Raw genomic sequence first — 18,884 nt, forward strand, 5'->3', positions numbered from 1 at the left:
AAAAGTGCCCTAAATTCTCGCTAAAAACACATATTTTTCTTCCATATCGGCGGAAAGGCGCCCATCTCTGATCGCCCGATAACCACGCCCCAGTTCCCGCCTTCACACGCCTTCGACACGCCCCCATCAACTTTGTCCGCATCCGTGACGGAGTGCAGTTGATAAGTCATCTACAATAAAGGCGGATTTTAATATTCTAATTGTAATGTCTCATTTAAATGTATACAGCAGATTTTTCGTTACGACATAGATTTGGCAACCTCTGTAAAAAGAAAATTAAAAAGAACAAACAATAACAGACACCACCACAAGCGTTCCTTTGTATCAGGAGAATACCCACAGGAAGGTTAGTCATCAACACGGGCCTGTAAAATGAAATTTAACTTTTCTTTTTACCTAAGCTCCAAGATATATGGTTTGCTTGGTGGGCAGCTTGTTTGTTTGTTTGTTTGTTTTCTTACAGAAGCAGCTCCCACAGCAGTGATGAAAAATGTGAGAAGTAAATAAAAGTGGCTTTAACTTTAGAGACAACTCCCAGGACAAAACAAATAACACCAATACTTCAAAAACCTTAAAAAAATAAAAATTAAAAGAAATCTAGATATCCACCACTTCATGGCACTCGGACCCAAAACCTTTCCCAGTCACTGCTGATGTAATAAATTTCACCAAATATCAGTTTTACCAAATTTGGTGTTCCCCTCCATGCTTCCATCTCTTCTCTCTTCCAGAACAGGCAACCTGCGAGGGATCTGGTGGGATCACCGCAAGACTGCAAGCATGTACTGGTTCACAGAAGGAGGAAATGGAGGTTGCCTTTGCCCCCAGAAGCAGCGAAGCTCAGACAGCCAGCTGCAGAGGTAACACAAGATGCTGGTAGGTACTTGGAAGAAACAATGCATGGTGGAGAAGGGCAGCACGGACGAGGTCCCAGGTGCATTTTCTACCCTACATAGCCTCCTGTTCTGCTGAATGAGTAGTGCATGCTCCACTTAAGACTTTGCACTCTTATTATCTTAAAACTAGAAAATGACACGGGGATGGGGACCAGTGTTCCCTCTAAGATGAGTGCGTGAGCGATCCCTCATAAAAAACCACTAATGTCTCGTTCCTCCCATCTTCCCCTCCACGATGCCCTGACACACCTCAAGCCATCAAGTATGATACCACGACGTTCCTCTGGGTGGTGTTCCTCGTCTCGTCCCTGCCGCTACGTCTATTGACTGCTGCCGGCTTCCAGATATGCAGAGAGGGATGCTTGCACTTCTGGGTTGGGGACTATTAAAGAAATACCTTTGATTGTGTGCAGTATTGCCTGTCAGCCTTGCCTGTTTAAGGCCAGCTGTTTGGCATGCCTGCTTCCAGCAATTGACTTGCAATTTGAGGGACTGTTTTGTTTTTTTTAAGGAGGAGTGTATCAAACTATATGAACCAGCGCTAGCCCTTATCTCATCTCAGTATCTGGCACTGAGGTACGCTTTTAGCAAGTGCTGTTTGCCCAGTGTTTTTAATTTTAAAAAGTTTGTGGTTTCCAATATGAATTTTAAGTATGTGTTGAGCACAAATCTTGAGCATCCATGTATTGTTAGCTTTTTAATTTACATATGTTTTTTAATTTGTTTAGTATTTAGTTCTAAAAATATTCATGTATACTTCTGGCCTCTTTTAATATATTTATTTGATGTTATTTTACTTTTATGATTTTAGATTCAATTGTGAGCAGGGGCGTAGCTATCATGGGGCAACGGGGGCCTGGGCCCCTGTAGATTTGGCCCTGGACCCCCCCGCCGCGACCCCTCTCGACCCCTCCCTTCCCGCTGCCAAACCCCTACCCCGCCGCGTCGCATACCCTTTTGCTGGTGGGGGACCCCAACCCCGCCAGCCAAATCCTCTTCTCAGCCGCGCGGCATTGCTTGCTGAATGATCTGGTCAAGTTTTTTGTGCTTGCGTCTGACGTCAGACGCACGCACAGAAACAGATTCAAACCTGATCAGATCATTAGGCACCGCCACGCAGCCGAGAAGAGGACTTCGGCTGGCGGGCGGGGGTTGGGGTCCCCCACCAGCAAAGGTATGCGGTAGGAGAGGGTTGTTGGCGGGAAGGGGGGGTTGAGAGGGTTGCAGAGGCAGGGGGTGAAAGTTGGCGGAGGGGTGAAAGTTGGTGGCGGGGGGGGGGGCTCGGGCTCTGGACCCTCCTCTCGTCAAAGTCTGGCTACGCCCCTGATTGTGAGTCACAATTTGTGACCCGTCAGCACTGCCTGCTAGCCTTACCTGCTGTGATCCCTGTCAGCTTGTTTCCAGCTACAGCCTGCCCGAGCTTGCCTCTATGCCTTGACGATAGCATATATGAAACGGTCTATGCTGTCAGAGAAAAACTGAAGAGAGTTCAAGTACTACATCGAAAAAACGGTGTCTGTGGTTTAATACGGAACAGTTGACCGAATGTTTTTACCATATGGCGAAGGACAGCATGTGCTTATGCGAGAAGCTTTTAACTACTCGGAGACGGATGATGTAATTTGCAAAATTCGCTTGAAAGCAGGAGCTTTTAACGAATGGACATCAGGGAAAGCATGGATCGACTGGAAAGTGGACCATTTCAAATGACATTTGAACCAGAACTTTCATATCAATTCAGTCATAAAGCTTAAAAATCAATCCAAAGGTTTGCTGAAAAAAATTCTTAACAGACTCTACACAAGCAAGTGAAGACAGAAAAGAACTTACGCAGCGAAAACAAGCAACCTCCCTCCTGCCCCTCAGATAGCTCGGTGGGACCCCCTCCCCCCCCCTGCTGGGCTATTTTTTGTGCTCACTTGAAAAAAAAATTGTTCCACTGTTCCCGCTACCTCCCCCCCCCCCCCCCCACCCAAGCAGAGAGATTATATAGCGTTTAATTTTTGCCCAAAAGGTCTACACTCTAGTGCAGAACCAAAATGAATGATAGAAGGAATTGTCATCTCTCCCACATTTCTGGCACACTGACATCTGTATTCCTCCCATCTGATAGTGCTGTAATTGAGTAAAATAAGCTTGGCGTATAACTCTGAAATAACATCCCTCAATCTCGCGCTAGTAGTGAGGACCGGGATGCTGCGGATACTTTCTATAATATCCCAAACCTGTAAAGGAGGACCAAGTCCCTCTCTCGCCGCTGCCTCAATAACTCAAAATGAAACACGAACAACAAACAACAAACATATAAGGTCTCCCATATTGTGCTGCAAATGTTATTTACTTCTTCAGTTCCAGAGGGGTATGATGGGTGCTCCGAAAGGTGTCACAAAAACCAAACCCTAGTTGTAAAGTTTGAAATTCGGAAGCCCAATCCTCCTGTCGCCACCCCCCCTAACAGAAAGAAGAATCTCATCTTTGTTTTTTTTTTGTGAGCCCAAACAACACTTAGAAATAAGAGTATAAAGATCCTTTTTAAGATCCTTTTGGACAAGGCGCAATGGCAGAATCTAGAACCAGGTAAAGCTATTTTGGGAAAAGCCCCATTTTAACCAGAGCTATCTTCCAGACAATGTAAAGGGGAAGATCTCTCCAACTGTCACAGAGTAGCAGCTAGCAAAACTGAGACATTCAACCTATGCGGGCTCATAACATCCACTGCCAGTTGGATACCCAAATACTTAAATGAGCTTTCCGCCCATCGCAGAGGAAACCCGCGGCCCCAGGCTCTTCTCAACTGGGCAGAAGACGGCAAGGCCTCTGATTTATGTAGGTTTAGAAGTAGCTGCATGTAATCCTCATGTTTTTTAATCATCTCTGGAAGAACCGGAAGGGATTCCCCAGATTTAGTGAGGTGAACTTGAAGATCATCAGCAAACACTGCCACCTTAAAACAAACTGTTACTACCGAGACTCCCTGAGTGGCTGGATTCTCCATGATATCCCATATCAAGGGGTCCAAAGTTAGGACAAAAAGGGGGAGAGAGAACAACTCTGTCATGTCCCTCGTGAAATGAAAAAAATCTGGCAAAGCTATGTCAATGACCAACAGCCTAGCCCATGGGGCCACATAAAAGTGACAGCAAACACAAGTAATCAAAGTTTTTTAATATTGCCAAGTTCTTACAAGTTATTTTCACAAGTTGTCTCTGGTGAATGAAAATATAATAAGTAGCGTGCCCACTTGAAGTTCAAAAAATTTAGTAGTTTTACATTTTTTCCCTACTTGAGACCAGTTATCTCATTGCAGAGAGTGGACTCTTGTCCTGGAAAGCTTATGCCTCAATAAACTGGTGCACAACTTCTATTGGGGGGGGGGGGGGGGCTGAAGACAAAACAAGTTGTCACGACAGGGAGGGCGGGAGCTGAAGGGGACAGAGGCAGCGCTGGAGGGAGGGAGCTAAAGATGACAGAGGGCAGTGCTGGAAGGCCAGGGGGCTGGAGTTGAAGGGGGACAGAGGCAGCACTGGAAGGAGAGAGGGCTGGAGCTGAAGGGGACAGAGGCAGCACTGGAAGGAGAGAGGGCTGGAGCTGAAGAGGACAGAGGCAGCGCTTGAGGGAAGGAAGGGAGGAAGGGCTGGAGCTGAAGAGGGCAGGTACTGGTCTGGAGGCAAGGTGAGATACTGCATGCGGATGGTATATGGACACAGAGGTACATTGTTAGACATGGGGGAGAATAGGAACATAGAAGGAAGATGCTGGACTTGGGGAGCACAGAGAGGAGGTGATAGGGACAGAGTGGTGATGATGAATGCAGGGAGATAGACACAGCGAAGCATAGCGAAGGGAGCTGCTGAACATGGAGAAAGATAGGTGCACAGAGATGGAAGATGGATGGTGAGCATGTGGAAAGAAGACATGTCAAATGGGCAGGAGACCCTGGTAAATGAGTTCAGAAGATAGAAGGAAACAGACATCAGAGTCTGGGACCAACATGATTTGAAAAATAAAATGACCCATCAACAAAAGGTAGAAAACAATAATTTTATTTTCTATTTTGTCATAGACTATGTCAGATTTGAAATGTGTATCTTGCCAGCGATGGTGTCAGAAATGTTGTGAGGGGACCACGAAGCCCAGGCCATACCTTCTTCAGCTTTCAGCTGGCTTAGGGTTCTCTCTGGCAGGGGGCAGTTGCCCTAGTTGCACTCCCCTAACACCATCCCTGGTATGTGCCAACTTTATATTTGTACAGTATATGAGGAAATGCATCTCGTTCTTTTTCTTTGATGTTCTACTACATTCAAGGTGTGGCTTCTTGGAATTTTGGTTTTTAATTTCTTGTTATCGTTTTTGGTTGGCTATGTGTATTTGGCATTTGTGTTCTGTGTATATGTGACCGAGGTATTCATTTAGCATGAATTTTCTATGTAGCATTCTGTAGTAATTTGGCTTGTTCAGTTTTCCTGATAGATGAGGGGTTATTTGTGAGGGAGGTGAGGAGACAGGGTTTTGTTGATCCTCGTTCTGCATTGTTTGTGATTTATAAAACAAACAGGTGTACAGAATATTGTTCTTTTTATACTTTAATAACATTATTTAAATATAAAATTACAATTGTTCAAGCTTTTGCGGATGGGATAAGACAGAGCTCATAGCGACGGGGCCAAAGTTTGTCCCCGCATCATTTGCTTAAGGCCTTAAAAGCTGAAAAACTGTTCCGACTTCTAAGCATACCAACCTGATCTACTACTGCTCATAAATATTGATGTCTTTGGAGTTCATGTTCTCCTTGGACATTCTTTGTGTTGCCTATCTTCTCATTTTCTATTTATAGCACTTAATGACTTGGCAGCGGCCCCGTGGGCAGGTTTTTATACTATGCACATTAGGTCATTATAAACAGGGGAATGGCTGATGCAGAACACAGTGAGGATTACAGTATTAGTTTTACTGCTGCTGCTGCAAAAGCTAAAGGGTTTCAGTTGCCTGTTTTCCTTCTTGGCTCTAGGCAGAAATCACAGCAACAAAAAAGGTCACTTTATACAATCATGCATTACGCCAATATGATTATGGAAGAAAAAAACGTTTTTCCATTTTCTCTCTCTGTCTGTAAGGCTCCCTAGACTGTAAAAGTCCTATGGGTATCTCTGATCCAAAACATGACCTTTCTAACCTTTCATCACTCCCTGTTTCTGAATAACCACTACTCCTTTTATGTTAAGAGAACCCCAATCAGTGTCTAGTGCTTACAGGAGCAGAAGGTGAGGGCCAGTGTTACGGGGATGCCAAACAAGGCCACTGCTCTGGGTCCTAAGCCTGCCTCAAACTGAAGGAGGCATAGCCTACGGATAAGCTTTGGTGCAGTATACACAGGTTTTGCCTGGGCACTTGTAGATCCATCACCTGCCTGGGGAAGCCAGGGTTCAAATCCTGCTTCTCACATCACTGTGACCCCTAGTAAGCATTTAACCTCCATTGCTCAGGTACAACCTAGATTATAGGACCTCTCGGGCCAGGGAAATAAACTTGTGTACCTGATCATAACTTGCCTGGATCTCAAATTGAAACAAGGGGTGTAAATTACAGCTGAACTTCCAACTCCCCTGCTGTGAGTGAGTGACCTGGCCCACTGCCGATGGTGGAAGGAGAGTAGCAAAAGCCACAGAGCCAAATTTGAAGGGATCTAGGAGCAACACAGCAGGAGGAAAGAGTCCAGGATCCACAGCAGTGGGACCAGAAGAGATTCTAACTGCAGTAGCACCAGCAGGAGGGAGCAGCCAACAGTGAGCAAATAGCAGAAGGGGGGGTTACCACAATGCCACCTACATAGTAATTACAGTGGCATCATGACATACCATAGACCTCAATAATAGCCAGCTGTTCAATGGCAAGTTTCTAATCTAATCTGCATTTCTTCTGGGTTTGTTCTGATCAATATAAATTCTGTACAAAAGAAAAAAAATCCCTTCACTGGAAAATCTGATAAGTCACAGTGTCAACTGTATACACTTTGCCCTGTGATTCTGAGTCATACGTAATGTCATTCCCAGGTACAGTTCAGTTCAGGTACAGTGCAGCATGAGTTTTCAGAGGACGAAGAGGTCAATGCTTAGGAAACTAAAATGGCAGATATGCTTTGCATTACTAGATCATTTTTCTTAGGCAACAGCAGCAACATAATTTGCCTAAGTAAAGGACAGGAGGCCTGTACAGATTAGGTCTACCCTAACAAGCAGGCAGGGTCTAATAATTATGCACTTGTGCGTCCTGCAACACAGAGGAACCATAGACAAAAGTGTCCACAATACTCCTATGCACACTTAAAAAGCCTTGTCAGCTTTTGGGGCACTCCATTCTATTTTACCAACATTGTTCACGCTTTCCAAAAATACTACGACTAGGGGGCATGCAATGAAGCTACAATGTAGTAAATTTAAAACGAATCGGAGAAAATGTTTCTTCACTCAACATGTAATTAAACTCTGGAATTCGTTGCCAGAGAATGTAGTAAAGGCGATTATAGGTTAGCGGAATTTAAAAAAAGGTTTGGACGGCTTCCTAAAGGAAAAGTCCATAGACCGTTATTAAATGGACTTGGGGAAAATCCACTATTTCTGGGATAAGCAGTATAAAATGTTTTGTACTTTTTTGGGATCTTGCCAGGTATTTGTGACCTGGATTGGCCACTGTTGGAAACAGGATTCTGGGCTCGATGGACCTTTGGCCTGTCCCAGTGTGGCAATACTTATGTACTTATGTTTTCCCCTTCGATTATTTTAATTTAGCTCACCCTTTTGCAGCAGTAATTCATGCCAAGTGTCGCATTCAGATACTGTAGGTATTTGCCGGTCCCCGACAGACTTAAAATCTGTGAGCTAGATTTATAACAATATAAGCGTTGCCATACTAGGATAGACCGAAAGTCCATCAAGCCCAGTATCCCGTTTCCAACAGCGGCCAATCCAGGTCACAAGTACCTGGAAAAATCCCAGAACAGTAAAACAGATTTTATGCCGCTTATCCTAGAAATAAGCAGTGGATTTTCCCAAGTCCATCTTAATAAAGGCTTATGGACTTGTAGGAAATTATTCAAACCTTTTTTTAACCCTGCTAAGCTAACTGAAGTGTGTTTCAGCGTTAGCAGTAACACCATTAAAGTGTGCTATTAGTAACTACATTCCACTGTATACAATAGAAACTGCAGTAAATAGTATATGTTAATACCTTTTAGTAAATATAACTGAGTTTTGTATCAGAGACAATGGAGGGTTAGGCGACTTTCCAAGGTCACAAGGAGCAGTGGAATTTGAACCCTCCCTTCCAGTTTCTCAGGTCACTGCTCTAACCAGTAGGCTACTCCTCCACTCAAATAAACATTACAATGTATCCAAGCATAGCAGCACCCCAAAATATTCCTTTATGGGTTATAATGTGGAAAATTCTGGAGTCCCTACTCTTATTTTGACTTGTGCCTAATTAGAGATAAAACAGCGTGGAAGTTCCAATCTTGGGTTTTGGAGAGAACTATCTAATGTCCTGGAGAACAGACTACAAGTGTGCTGGGGAGGGGGTAAAGATCCATTAGGAAAGAGAGAATGCTGAGGGAGCCCTGGAGAGCTCAAGGCTACAGTAGGAACAGCTTGAGGTGCTGCCTCGGTCAATGGAGAAAGAGAAGCAATTTACTTTGGCCAAATACATCTATCCAACAGAAGTTGGAGAGGCTTGGAGGTCTGGAGGAACTGGAAAGAAATGGGAAGCAATGGCGGTCTTAGGATTTCAGCAAGTGTTTCTGAAGGATTTCAGCTGATAGAGGTATTTTCTTGTGTCCCTCAGGAGGTGAGTGGGACCAGCATGGTGCACCTGAGCAATACCTACAGGGAAGCCTAATATTCAGCTCCAGGCAGGAACCAGGTATAAATTTAAATGCCAACATAGCATCTGAGGTGAGCACCAACCGCGGTGTTTAAATATTAAGTGGTATAAGTTTATTTGCTATTTTGCAAAGGCAATGTAAATCTACTCCAAAAAACGTAAAATGTCAGTATTTACATCTACTCCCGGGCACAAATAAATCTTTGCTCAATTTGAGCCAGGGGTGTAGATGACTTCTCACGAAGGGGGTGATGGTAGTCCTTGAGCTACTCCATAAAAGAAGGGGGCCTGTAGCTTTAACTGGGAAAAAAACATCGTTAAGCACAGCAGAGCAGGTCACCAAGAGAAACCAAAGGGTCCCATAGATAAGAGAGAAATAAGCTTGGGAAATACGTTGGAGCTAATCAAGAACGCAAGAAATAAAATGGCAAAAAGGATTACTGTATTATTTTTAAAGAAAAATCTTGTGACTAGGTGATCTTCCAAAAATAAAAGGCAAATACGATACAGAAGACAGTATGAGTTGAGAACCCAATGTACAAGGACTCTAAATATCCTTTGCACTTTTCCTTGCTCTCCACATAAGAACATAAGTATTGCCATACTGGATCAGTCCAAAGCTGCTTCCAAGAGTGGCCAATCCAGGTCACCAGTACCCACCAGGATCTCAGGATGGTACCTTGCTTGTCTCTCTCCTGATGCTCTTAAAGATGCAAGGACCTCCCTTTGGATAGTATAGTGCTTCAGTTGAGTGCCCCAGTGTACGCACTGCTCTCTATACATAGGGGGCGACAGGTGCTAACATATGCGTACATTACATACATACGTGCTTAAAACATTAGCATATATGTGCACACCTATGTAAATACAGGTCTTAGGCAGGTATGGCTATGTGCTATTCTGAAAATACCAGCTTCATTTACACAACACATTTGCAAGAGCGTACGCGGACAGAATACAGGCAGGGCTCCCACATAGGCACTTACAGAATACTTTTAAGTTACACAGGTAGCTGTCACACTTAGGCACTCTCACATACACTAGCTCTATGGCTGGTCTAAGGGATCGCGCGGCACGCCTCCATTCTAGGCACACAGACACTCGGTTAGGCTAGCAGCCACCTACATGCTACCACACACCCTGCTCTACAACTACTCTCTAAACCACCAAAAATATACCCTTCTTCATTAGAAGGCCTCTAGGGGAGATCTCTTAGCTGCTCAATGTATACCTGACATACTATAACAGTTGAAAATTCTAATCCAAAGACATGAGCTTTACATCTCAGAAGCCATTTTGGAAAACAAAATTACTGGCATACAGATAGGCATGGATTAACAAGGCAGAGCCAACATGGATTTAGCAAAGGAATGTCTTGCCTTACCATCCTTTTTGAAAGCGTTGAAACATGTGCATAAAGGTGGTATAAGGTATCTGGATTTTCAAAAGGCATTTGATAGAATTCCATCAATTAAAAGAGGCATCATGTAAGAGTCAATTTCCCTGTTGAGGGCTGGGAACTGGCTAGTACAGTGGTCCCCAAACTGGGTTGGGACATCAAAGGGGATTATAACATCAGTGGATAAGTTATACAAAGACAACTGTTTCCTCTCCCTCTGGGCCTTTACTTCAACAGTATGGCGTCTGTGAGGCAGTGAACATTCAGAGGCCCTGCCCCCTCCTCCTGTGAGGGCTTCCTGTTAGACTGGAAACCTATACAGAGTACCAGGGTCTATGAGCCACACAGGACCCTGTGATTACTAGTGCTACTGTTTCATGCTCTGAATACAAGGGAGGAGCGAGTAGACCAGGGAGGGGAGGGGACAACCTTCAACCATACCCCCCCCCCCCCACCCCTAACCCCACTAGATGGCTTCTGTGGCTCTAAGTTCTATTACAGGTAGGAACTAGCTTCCCAGGTGAATGTTTATGAAATGTTCCAAGTGACTGTTTTCTTAACTACTTATTCTTCCCTAATTGCATAATTAAAAGCAAACTTTCTGCTAAACTGGCCTAAAATAATAATTCCTATACACTTCTAGCTCCATTATTTATTACTGAGTGAAAAACTAAGTCTGCCACGTGAGTTGGCTTAAAACCAATCTGAGATAGGCAGCGCCAGAAAAACGAAAGGCAGTCCCACAAACTGGTTTCCTTGAGTGAATACTGGTCTCCTAAATTAATCACCTAGCTGGAACGTAAGACCACTCAATGAGGAATCTGTGCATGATGGCAATCAGTAAGCCACAATCATAGCAGAGCTATTCTGAGCTGAACACTGAAAAATGGAACTAAATTCTGATAGTGCTGTAAACTCTCCTCCAGCTAAATCTAGCTGCTTAAATGTGAGCAGTTAGAATTACATTTTCCATTTGGGTAGCACACTTAGGACTCTTTTTACAAAGCGGCCATACATGTACCGCCACTCTGCCACGCGCCAATCTGGCACTACCTCTGGGCTACCACAGGAGCCAGGTGATAGTGCCCGCTCCCAATGCACGCCATTTCCAGCACTGAACAAAAAAAAACCTGAGAAGTTCCGAGAGAAGAGGACATTTCTCTGGTAAGTGAACGCTATTTTGCTTTGTGCACTTAAAGATTGGGGTTTAAAGGAGGAATTGTAGGTTAGGCAAAATAAAAATATAAAAAGCAAATTTTATCAACTAATCTCCATAGTCTTTTCCACTTAGTTTTAAATACTTTGTATCACAGCATTAACAGATAGAATCTAGCAGGCACTGCAGGATCTAGTTTAGCCTCCCCACCCCTAGGACAACTCTTCATTTATAGTCAGTTATTGTGTTAGGGTAACAAGCAAGGAGTGCTCTTACAGAGTTTTAAATACATTTCATTACCATCTAAGAAGGAAACACTAAATAAATCATACAATATACTATATCAAATAAAAGACAGACACTTTTATATTAGGCTAATATCCTAAAACTTGCTACAGTATTAAATTATTGAAAAACTCAAAAACACTAGATAGAGTCAGCAGTCCAGCAGCGAGAGAGGAGATATCCAGTATTGAGTGTCACATGTATGATTATCTCCCAGTTGGTGAGATGTCATATGTGTGTGCCCCGATGCAAAGATCTCCTAGCTCTCAGAGAACGGGTCCGTTCTCTTGAGGCTAGAGTAGCAGACTTGGTGGAGCTGAGGGAGTCAGAGAGGTACATAGAGGAGACCTAAAGGGATGTTGTAGAGAGGCCCCACCTCCAGTCTGGTAGCCCCTGTGTTACCTTGGAGGAGGGAGGTTCTCCTAGAAGGAGAGCATCACCCTGGTGAAGTAGGAAGTACTCCTGTAGCCAGGACCTGCCCACCAGAGGATGTACTAGCCTCTCACACCGAGGATATGTCTCCAAGTGCTGACCGGGAGGGAAAGGTTAGGACTGCTGTTGTAATTGGTGATTCGATCATTAGGGCATATAGATAGCTGGGTGGCGGGTGGATGTGAGGATCACCTGGTGACTTGCCTGCCTGGTGCGAAGGTGGCGGACCCTCACCACACCTAGATAGGATTTTAGATAATGCTGGGGAGGACCCGGCTGTCTTGGTACATGTGGGTACCAATGACATAGGAAAATGTGGGAGAGAGGTTCTGGAAGCCAAATTTAGGCTCTTAGGAAGAAAGCTCAAATCCAGATCCTCTAAGGGTAGCATTTTCTGAAATGCTACCCGTTCCATGCGCAGGGCCCAAGAGACAGGCAGAGCTCCAGAGTCTCAATGCTGTGAATGAGATGATAGTGCAGGGAGGAGGGTTTTAGATTTGTTAGGAACTGGGCAACATTCTGAGGAAGGGGGAGCCTATTCCGAAAGGATCAGCTCCACCTTAACCAGGGTGGAACCAGGCTGCTGGCCATCGGCATTTAAAAAGGAGCTAGAGCAGCTTTTAACGAGAAACAGGGGGAAGGTCGACAAGTCGCATCAAAAATGCATGGTTTGGGATAAGGTTATCTTTCAAAGATATCATCAAAACAGGGAAGATAGGGCATCCTGATAATGAGGTTGCAAAAGAGAACGTAGTAGATCAGGTGTCCTTAAATAAAAATAATAATCAGACAAAAGATTGCAAATTAATACTGTCAAGTACTGAGCATGATGTAAATAGGAACAACAAACATAGTTTGAAATGTCTATATGTGAATGCCAGGAGCCTAAGAAATAAGATGGGAGAGTTAGAATATATTGCACTAAATGAAAAAATTAGATATAATAGCATCTCTGAGACCTGGTGGAAGGAAGATAACCAGTGGGACACTGTCCATACCGGTGTACAAATTATATCGTAGGGATAGGGTGGATCAAATTGGTGAGGAGTAGAATTGTATATTAATGACAGCCTTGAATCAAATAGATTGAAAATTCTGCAGGAAACAAAACACTTCTTGGAATCACTGTGGATTGAAATTCATGTGTAAAGGGAGAGAAGGATAGTGATAGGAGTGTACTACCATCCGCCTGGCCAGGATGAACAGACTGATGCAAAAATGTTAAAGGAAATTAGGGACGCCAAACAAATGGGCAACACAATACTAATGGGTGATTTCAATTACCCTGATATTGACTAGGTAAATGTAACATTGGGGCATGCTAGGGAGGTAAAATTCCTTGATGAAATCAAGGACAGCTTTATGGAGCAGCTGGTACAGGAGCAGACGAAAAAAGGATAAATTTTAGACCTAGTCCTTAGTGGAGCGTTATGATCTGGTGCAGGATGGTATGGTGCTGAGGGCCGCCTTGTAACAGTGATCATATGATCAGATTTGATATTAGCTTTGAAGTAAGTATACATAGGAAATCAAATACATTAGCGTTTTAACTTTAAAAAGGAGGACTATGATAAAATGAGAAGAACGGTTGAAAAAAAAAAAAAAAAAACTTAGAGGAGCAACTCTGCGAGGGTCAAAATTTACATCAGGCGTGGATGATGTTCAAAAACACCATCCTGGAAGCCAGGCCAAATACATACCTCGTATTAAAAAAGGAGGACGGAAAACCAAACAACAGCCAGCGTGGTTTAAAAAGTGAGGTGAAGGAAGCTATCAGAGCTAAAGAAAATCCTTCAGAAAATGGAAGAAGGAACCGACTGAAAATAATAAGAAACAGCTAAGGAATGTCAAGTCAAATGCCAAGCGTGATAAGGAAGGCTAAGAGGGACTTAGAAAAAAAAAAAAAAAATGATTGCGTTTGAGCACAAAAACATATAGTAAATATTTTTTTAGGTATATTAAAAGCAGGAAGCCGGCAAAAGAATCAGTTGGACTGCTAGATGACCGAGGAGTAAAAGGGGCAATCAGGGAAGACAAAGCCGTAGCGGAGAGATTAAATGAATTCTTTGCTTCGGTCTTCACCGAGGAAGATTTGAGTGGGATACAGGTGCCGGAAATGGTATTCGAAGCTGATGAGTCGGGAGAAACTTAATGAATTCTCTGTAACCTGGAGGATTGTAATGGGGCAGTTCTACAAACTGAAGAGTAGCAAATCTCCTGGACTGGATGGTATTCATCCCAGGAGTAGTGATAGAACTGAAACAATGAGATTGCGGAGCTATTGATAGTAATATGTAATTTATCCTTAAAATCGAGTGTGGTACCAGAAGATTGGAGGGTGCCCAATGTAACGCCGATTTTTTTAAAAAGGTTCCGAGGAGATCCGGGAATTATAGACCAGCGAGTCTGATGTCGGTACCGGGCAAATAGGTAGAGACTACTTATTAAGAACAAAATTACAGTGCATATTCAAAAGCATGGATTAATGAGACAAATTCAACATGGATTTAGGAGGGAGAATCTTGTCTCACCATATCTAACTACATTTCGTGTGAAAAGGTGAACAAACATCCTGGATAATCGGGGAGCTCGGTTGATATTGTGTATCTGGATTTTCAGAAGGCGTTTGACAAAGTACCTCATGAAAAAACTCCAGAGGAAATTGGAGAGTCATGGGATAGAAGGTAGGTGTTCTATTGTGGATAAAAACTGGTTAAAAGGTAGAAAACAGAGAATAGGGTTAAATGGTCATTATTCTCAACAGAGAAGGGTAGTTAGTGAGTTCCCCAGGGGTCTGTGCTGGGACCGCTGCTTTTTAACATATTTATAAATGACCTAGAGATGGGAAGTAACTAGTGAGGTAATTAAATTTGCTGATGACACAAAGTTATTCAAAGCGTTAAATCGCAGGGAGGATTGTGAAAAATTACAAGGAGGACTCTTACGAGACTCAGCATCTAAATGACAGATGACGTTAATGTGAGCAAGTGCAAAGTGATGCATGTGGGAAAGAGGAATCCAAATTATAGCTACGTCAAGCACGGTCCACGTTAGGAGTCACGGACAAGAAAGGGATCTAGGTGTCATCGTTGATGATACTTGAACCTTCTGCTCAGTGTGCTGCGTCGGCTATGAAAGCAAATAGAATGTTAGGTATTATTAGAAAAGGAATGGAAACAAAAATGAGATGTTATAATGCCTTTGTATCGGCTCCATGGTGCGACCGCACCTCAAATATTGTGTTCAATTCTGGTCGCCGCATCTCAAAAAAAGATTATAATGGAATTAGAAAAGGTTGCAGAAAGGGCGACCCCAGAAAATGATAAAGGGATGGGACGCCTTGCCCTATGAGGAAAGTCTAAAGCAGCTAGGGCTCTTTCAGCTTGGAGAAGAAAGGGCAGCTGAGGGGTAGATATGATAGAGGTCTATAAAATAATGCTGTGAAGTTGATAGGGTAAGATGTGCAGCATCTGTTTACGCTTTCCAAAATACCAGGCTAGGGGCATGCGATGAAGCTGACAATGTAGTAAATTTAAATGCAATCGTGAGAAATGTTTTCTTCACTCAACATGTAATTAAACGTCTGGAATTTGTTGCCAGAGAATGTGGTAAAGGCGGTTAGCTTAGCGGAGTTTAAAAAGGTTTGGACGGCTTCCTAAAGTAAAAGTCCAATAGACTGTTATTAAATGGACTTGGGGAAAATCCACTATTTCTGGGATAAGCAGTATAAAATGTTTTGTACTTATTGGAATCTTGCCAGGTATTTGTGATCTGGATGGCCACTGTTGGAAACAGGATTGCTGGGCTTGATGGACCTTTGATCTTTCCCAGTATGGCAATACTTATGTACTTACTAGTAAAACTGCCCAGTTACCAATGGATTAGCGCAAGGGCCCTTACCACCTCCTAAATATTAGGCGGTGTAAGGGTTCCTTCGAGAAATGGCAATGCGGCAAGTGTTACATTACCACACCGCCATTTCCAATTTTTTAAAGTCCTTTTACCATTGCAGTAAAAGGGGGTTTTCGGCGTCCAGCAAATCAAATGTCGACACTATGCAGGGCCCCTTTTCCTGGCAGCTTTATAAAAGGAGCCCTTAGCTAGTTAGTGCTGATTATTTTTTTTATGTATATATCTTGCAAAATTTCAACGTTACTGGTACAAAATTAGATGACCAGGAGTTGAGCGCGGTGGGGGGCAGGGAGGAGGAGGGCATTTTACCGCGAATTATATTTATTTCTGCTAACCTCCCAACCTTAGCAGGATACATCTTTCCAAAATGTACCCCCAATTGTTTAGGCCAGTGGTCCCCAACCTGGTCCTGGAGGCATATCAGCCAGCTCAGGTTTTCAGGATATCCACAATGAATATTTTGAGAGAGATTTGCATGAGACTGGAAGCAGTGAATGCAAATCTCTCCAGGACCGGGTTTAGGAACCACTGGTTTAGGGCCATCAAAAAACAAAGTAAAAGGGTTTCATGATAGCTTCATAGCAGTGAGACAAGTAAGCTGAGATCTCTTACCTTTAAGCTGTTTCCTATATAACAACAAGAAAACATTTAGAAGTGTAGAGACTGTGTAAAAATACTAAATATTGTATAGGCCTCAGTGTGAGTTATGAGACATACTGCAAGCCAGTTGCTCAGCTTTAAGTCTATCTCAAGTTCACTCACAACCCACCATCATAGGGCTTCTCATGTGCTCATTGTCATCAACTATTGTAACTTAAACCCATGTGTCAAAATAATAGTAATATTTTTTTTTTAGTTTTAAACACACTCAATAACACAATTACTGAAAAATATAAAAATGGCTCAGTCCTCCTACAAAAAAGCAAGCAACCCTCCAATTCACAGTTCATTAATAACGGGTGCCGAAAAACTAAATCAAGTAGGGTGCACTTATCTTGAAGCATCTTTCCAAACTTCCTTAACAAGAGATGCCAACCGGTTCGGCAGCGCCCCATTACAGAGAAAAATCTCCTTCAGGAACCTGAGATAGGATGGTTCACTCCCCAGAGTAAAGAGCATTGCAGCTGAGCAACTGGCTTGCAGTATGTCTCATAACTCACACTGAGGCCTTCTCTTCACATTATACAATATTTAGTATTTTCTTTTACCCACTTTTACTGTTTCTTGTCTACTGTTTCTTAACCCATCCCTCTTACTCCATTCCGTGTCTTATAATAACCTGTTTCTATGTTTATTACATTTTATATTTCTTGACCATTCGTTTTTCAACAAGAATTTAATAAACATTTTTTTCTATTTTATTGACTGACAGTTTCCTACTTAGGTTGTTTTTTTTTTTCAGTTTTTGAATTCATATATAACAACAGCTGTTTACTGCCAGTTCTATACCAAAAGGAGAGGAGGTCATCGGGCCTCTGACCAGCCCATGTCAGTGTCCTCAGTGTGGCAATTCAAATCTAGTGTGCATGCAGGCTAACTCACTGGGCATCTCAGCTGTTCTGGTGAATGGGGAAGAGCTCAGAACTCAAGGGTGAGGTTTTGTTTAGCTCTGTCTGCCAACAGCTCCACCAGTTACTGCGGATGGAGATGCTTGCTTCGCTTCAGCCTACCTCGAGATTCCTGTTAGCAGAGAGGAGATGTGGACCCTCCTGCTTGACACTGGAGTTCCAGCAGTTACATAGGAACATCAGTTGACTGTTGGAAAGACAGATAAGCTTTTGCTTCCGGGTATGTGCATAGTATTCCCCCATTGGTAAGATCTCCAGAGATAAATCTTAAATCGGTAATCTGCATGAAACGGGGGTCTAGCATTATTTCGACTGAATACTTCATCTTCAAGAGCAACAGTGTGACATTTGACTGCACCTGGAACCTTTGAATCATTTTGATTTGCAAACCTGATTTATTTTATCTATACAGTGACGGAGTAGAGCTTGGATATTTTGCCTATAAGGCGATTGTGGAGTAGCGTGAGGACATTAACACTCACATTCTGGCATTGTGGTGTGAGTTTATTTGGAGTTTTAAGACAGACTGTTGGAACATCTTTGAGAGAAGTACACTACTGTTCGATCAGAATTTTTAAAATCTCCCAATCTGTCATTGTCATGTGTTTTCAACTGGGCAATGTGATTAGTGTAATTGTTTAGGTAGATAGGATGTCTGTATACAGCACTAAAACAATGTGATTGTGCTTTAACACTTTTTAATATATTTTGCAATAATTCATAGTTGTGGTAATATAGTACAGAGATAAATCGTGAGGCACTATGGATTGCACTGCAAACACTTTACGTCTGTTCTATTTTGACCCCAGCCACACAAGGGAATTTAGCAGAATTTGGAGACAAAAATTGAAGTCTGTGACAAGAAGATTTAAAAGCTCAAGTGAATCAGGCAAAGCAAACTCAATCTGCATTACTGCAAGATAAAGATGATAGTACATCGTTGAATTGAAAATGTTGAAAATGATCAGATCCTTGAACTTGAGGATTGTGAATTTTCTATAGTCATTAACAGAATCTCCTAAATATTTTTTATAGATTTTTGAAAGAGTCATAAGAATATCCATACTGGCGCAGACCGAGGGTCAATGTACCCCAGCATCCTGCTTCCAGCAGTGGCCAATCCAGGTCACAAGTACCTGACCGAATCCCAAATACTAGCCACATTCCATGATACCAATCCCAGGGCAAGCAGTGGCCCCCATGTCTGTCTCAATAGCAGACGGTGGTCTTTTCCTCCAGAAACTTGTTCAATCCTTTTTTTTTAAACCTAGATACGCTGTTACCACATCCTCCGGCAACAAGTTCCAGAGCGTAACTATTTGTTGAGTGAAAAAATATGTCTTCCTCTTTGTTTTAAAAGTATC

At 42.9% G+C, this 18,884-nt stretch overlaps 1 protein-coding gene across 1 annotated transcript in view; it reads left to right on the forward strand.

The window, feature by feature from the left end:
* The window catches only part of LOC115464301 (enoyl-[acyl-carrier-protein] reductase, mitochondrial-like), a 131,019-nt gene that overhangs the window by 62,103 nt on the left and 50,032 nt on the right, over positions 1 to 18,884 (forward strand). Inside the window, exon 5 of the mRNA XM_030194692.1 lies at positions 732 to 860. Within this exon, the coding sequence (XP_030050552.1) occupies positions 732 to 860 (129 nt within the window). The remainder of the gene's footprint in view (positions 1 to 731; positions 861 to 18,884) is intronic.

Source organism: Microcaecilia unicolor, chromosome 3 (genome assembly GCF_901765095.1).
Source record: "Microcaecilia unicolor chromosome 3, aMicUni1.1, whole genome shotgun sequence".
NCBI classification, from domain to species: domain Eukaryota; kingdom Metazoa; phylum Chordata; class Amphibia; order Gymnophiona; family Siphonopidae; genus Microcaecilia; species Microcaecilia unicolor.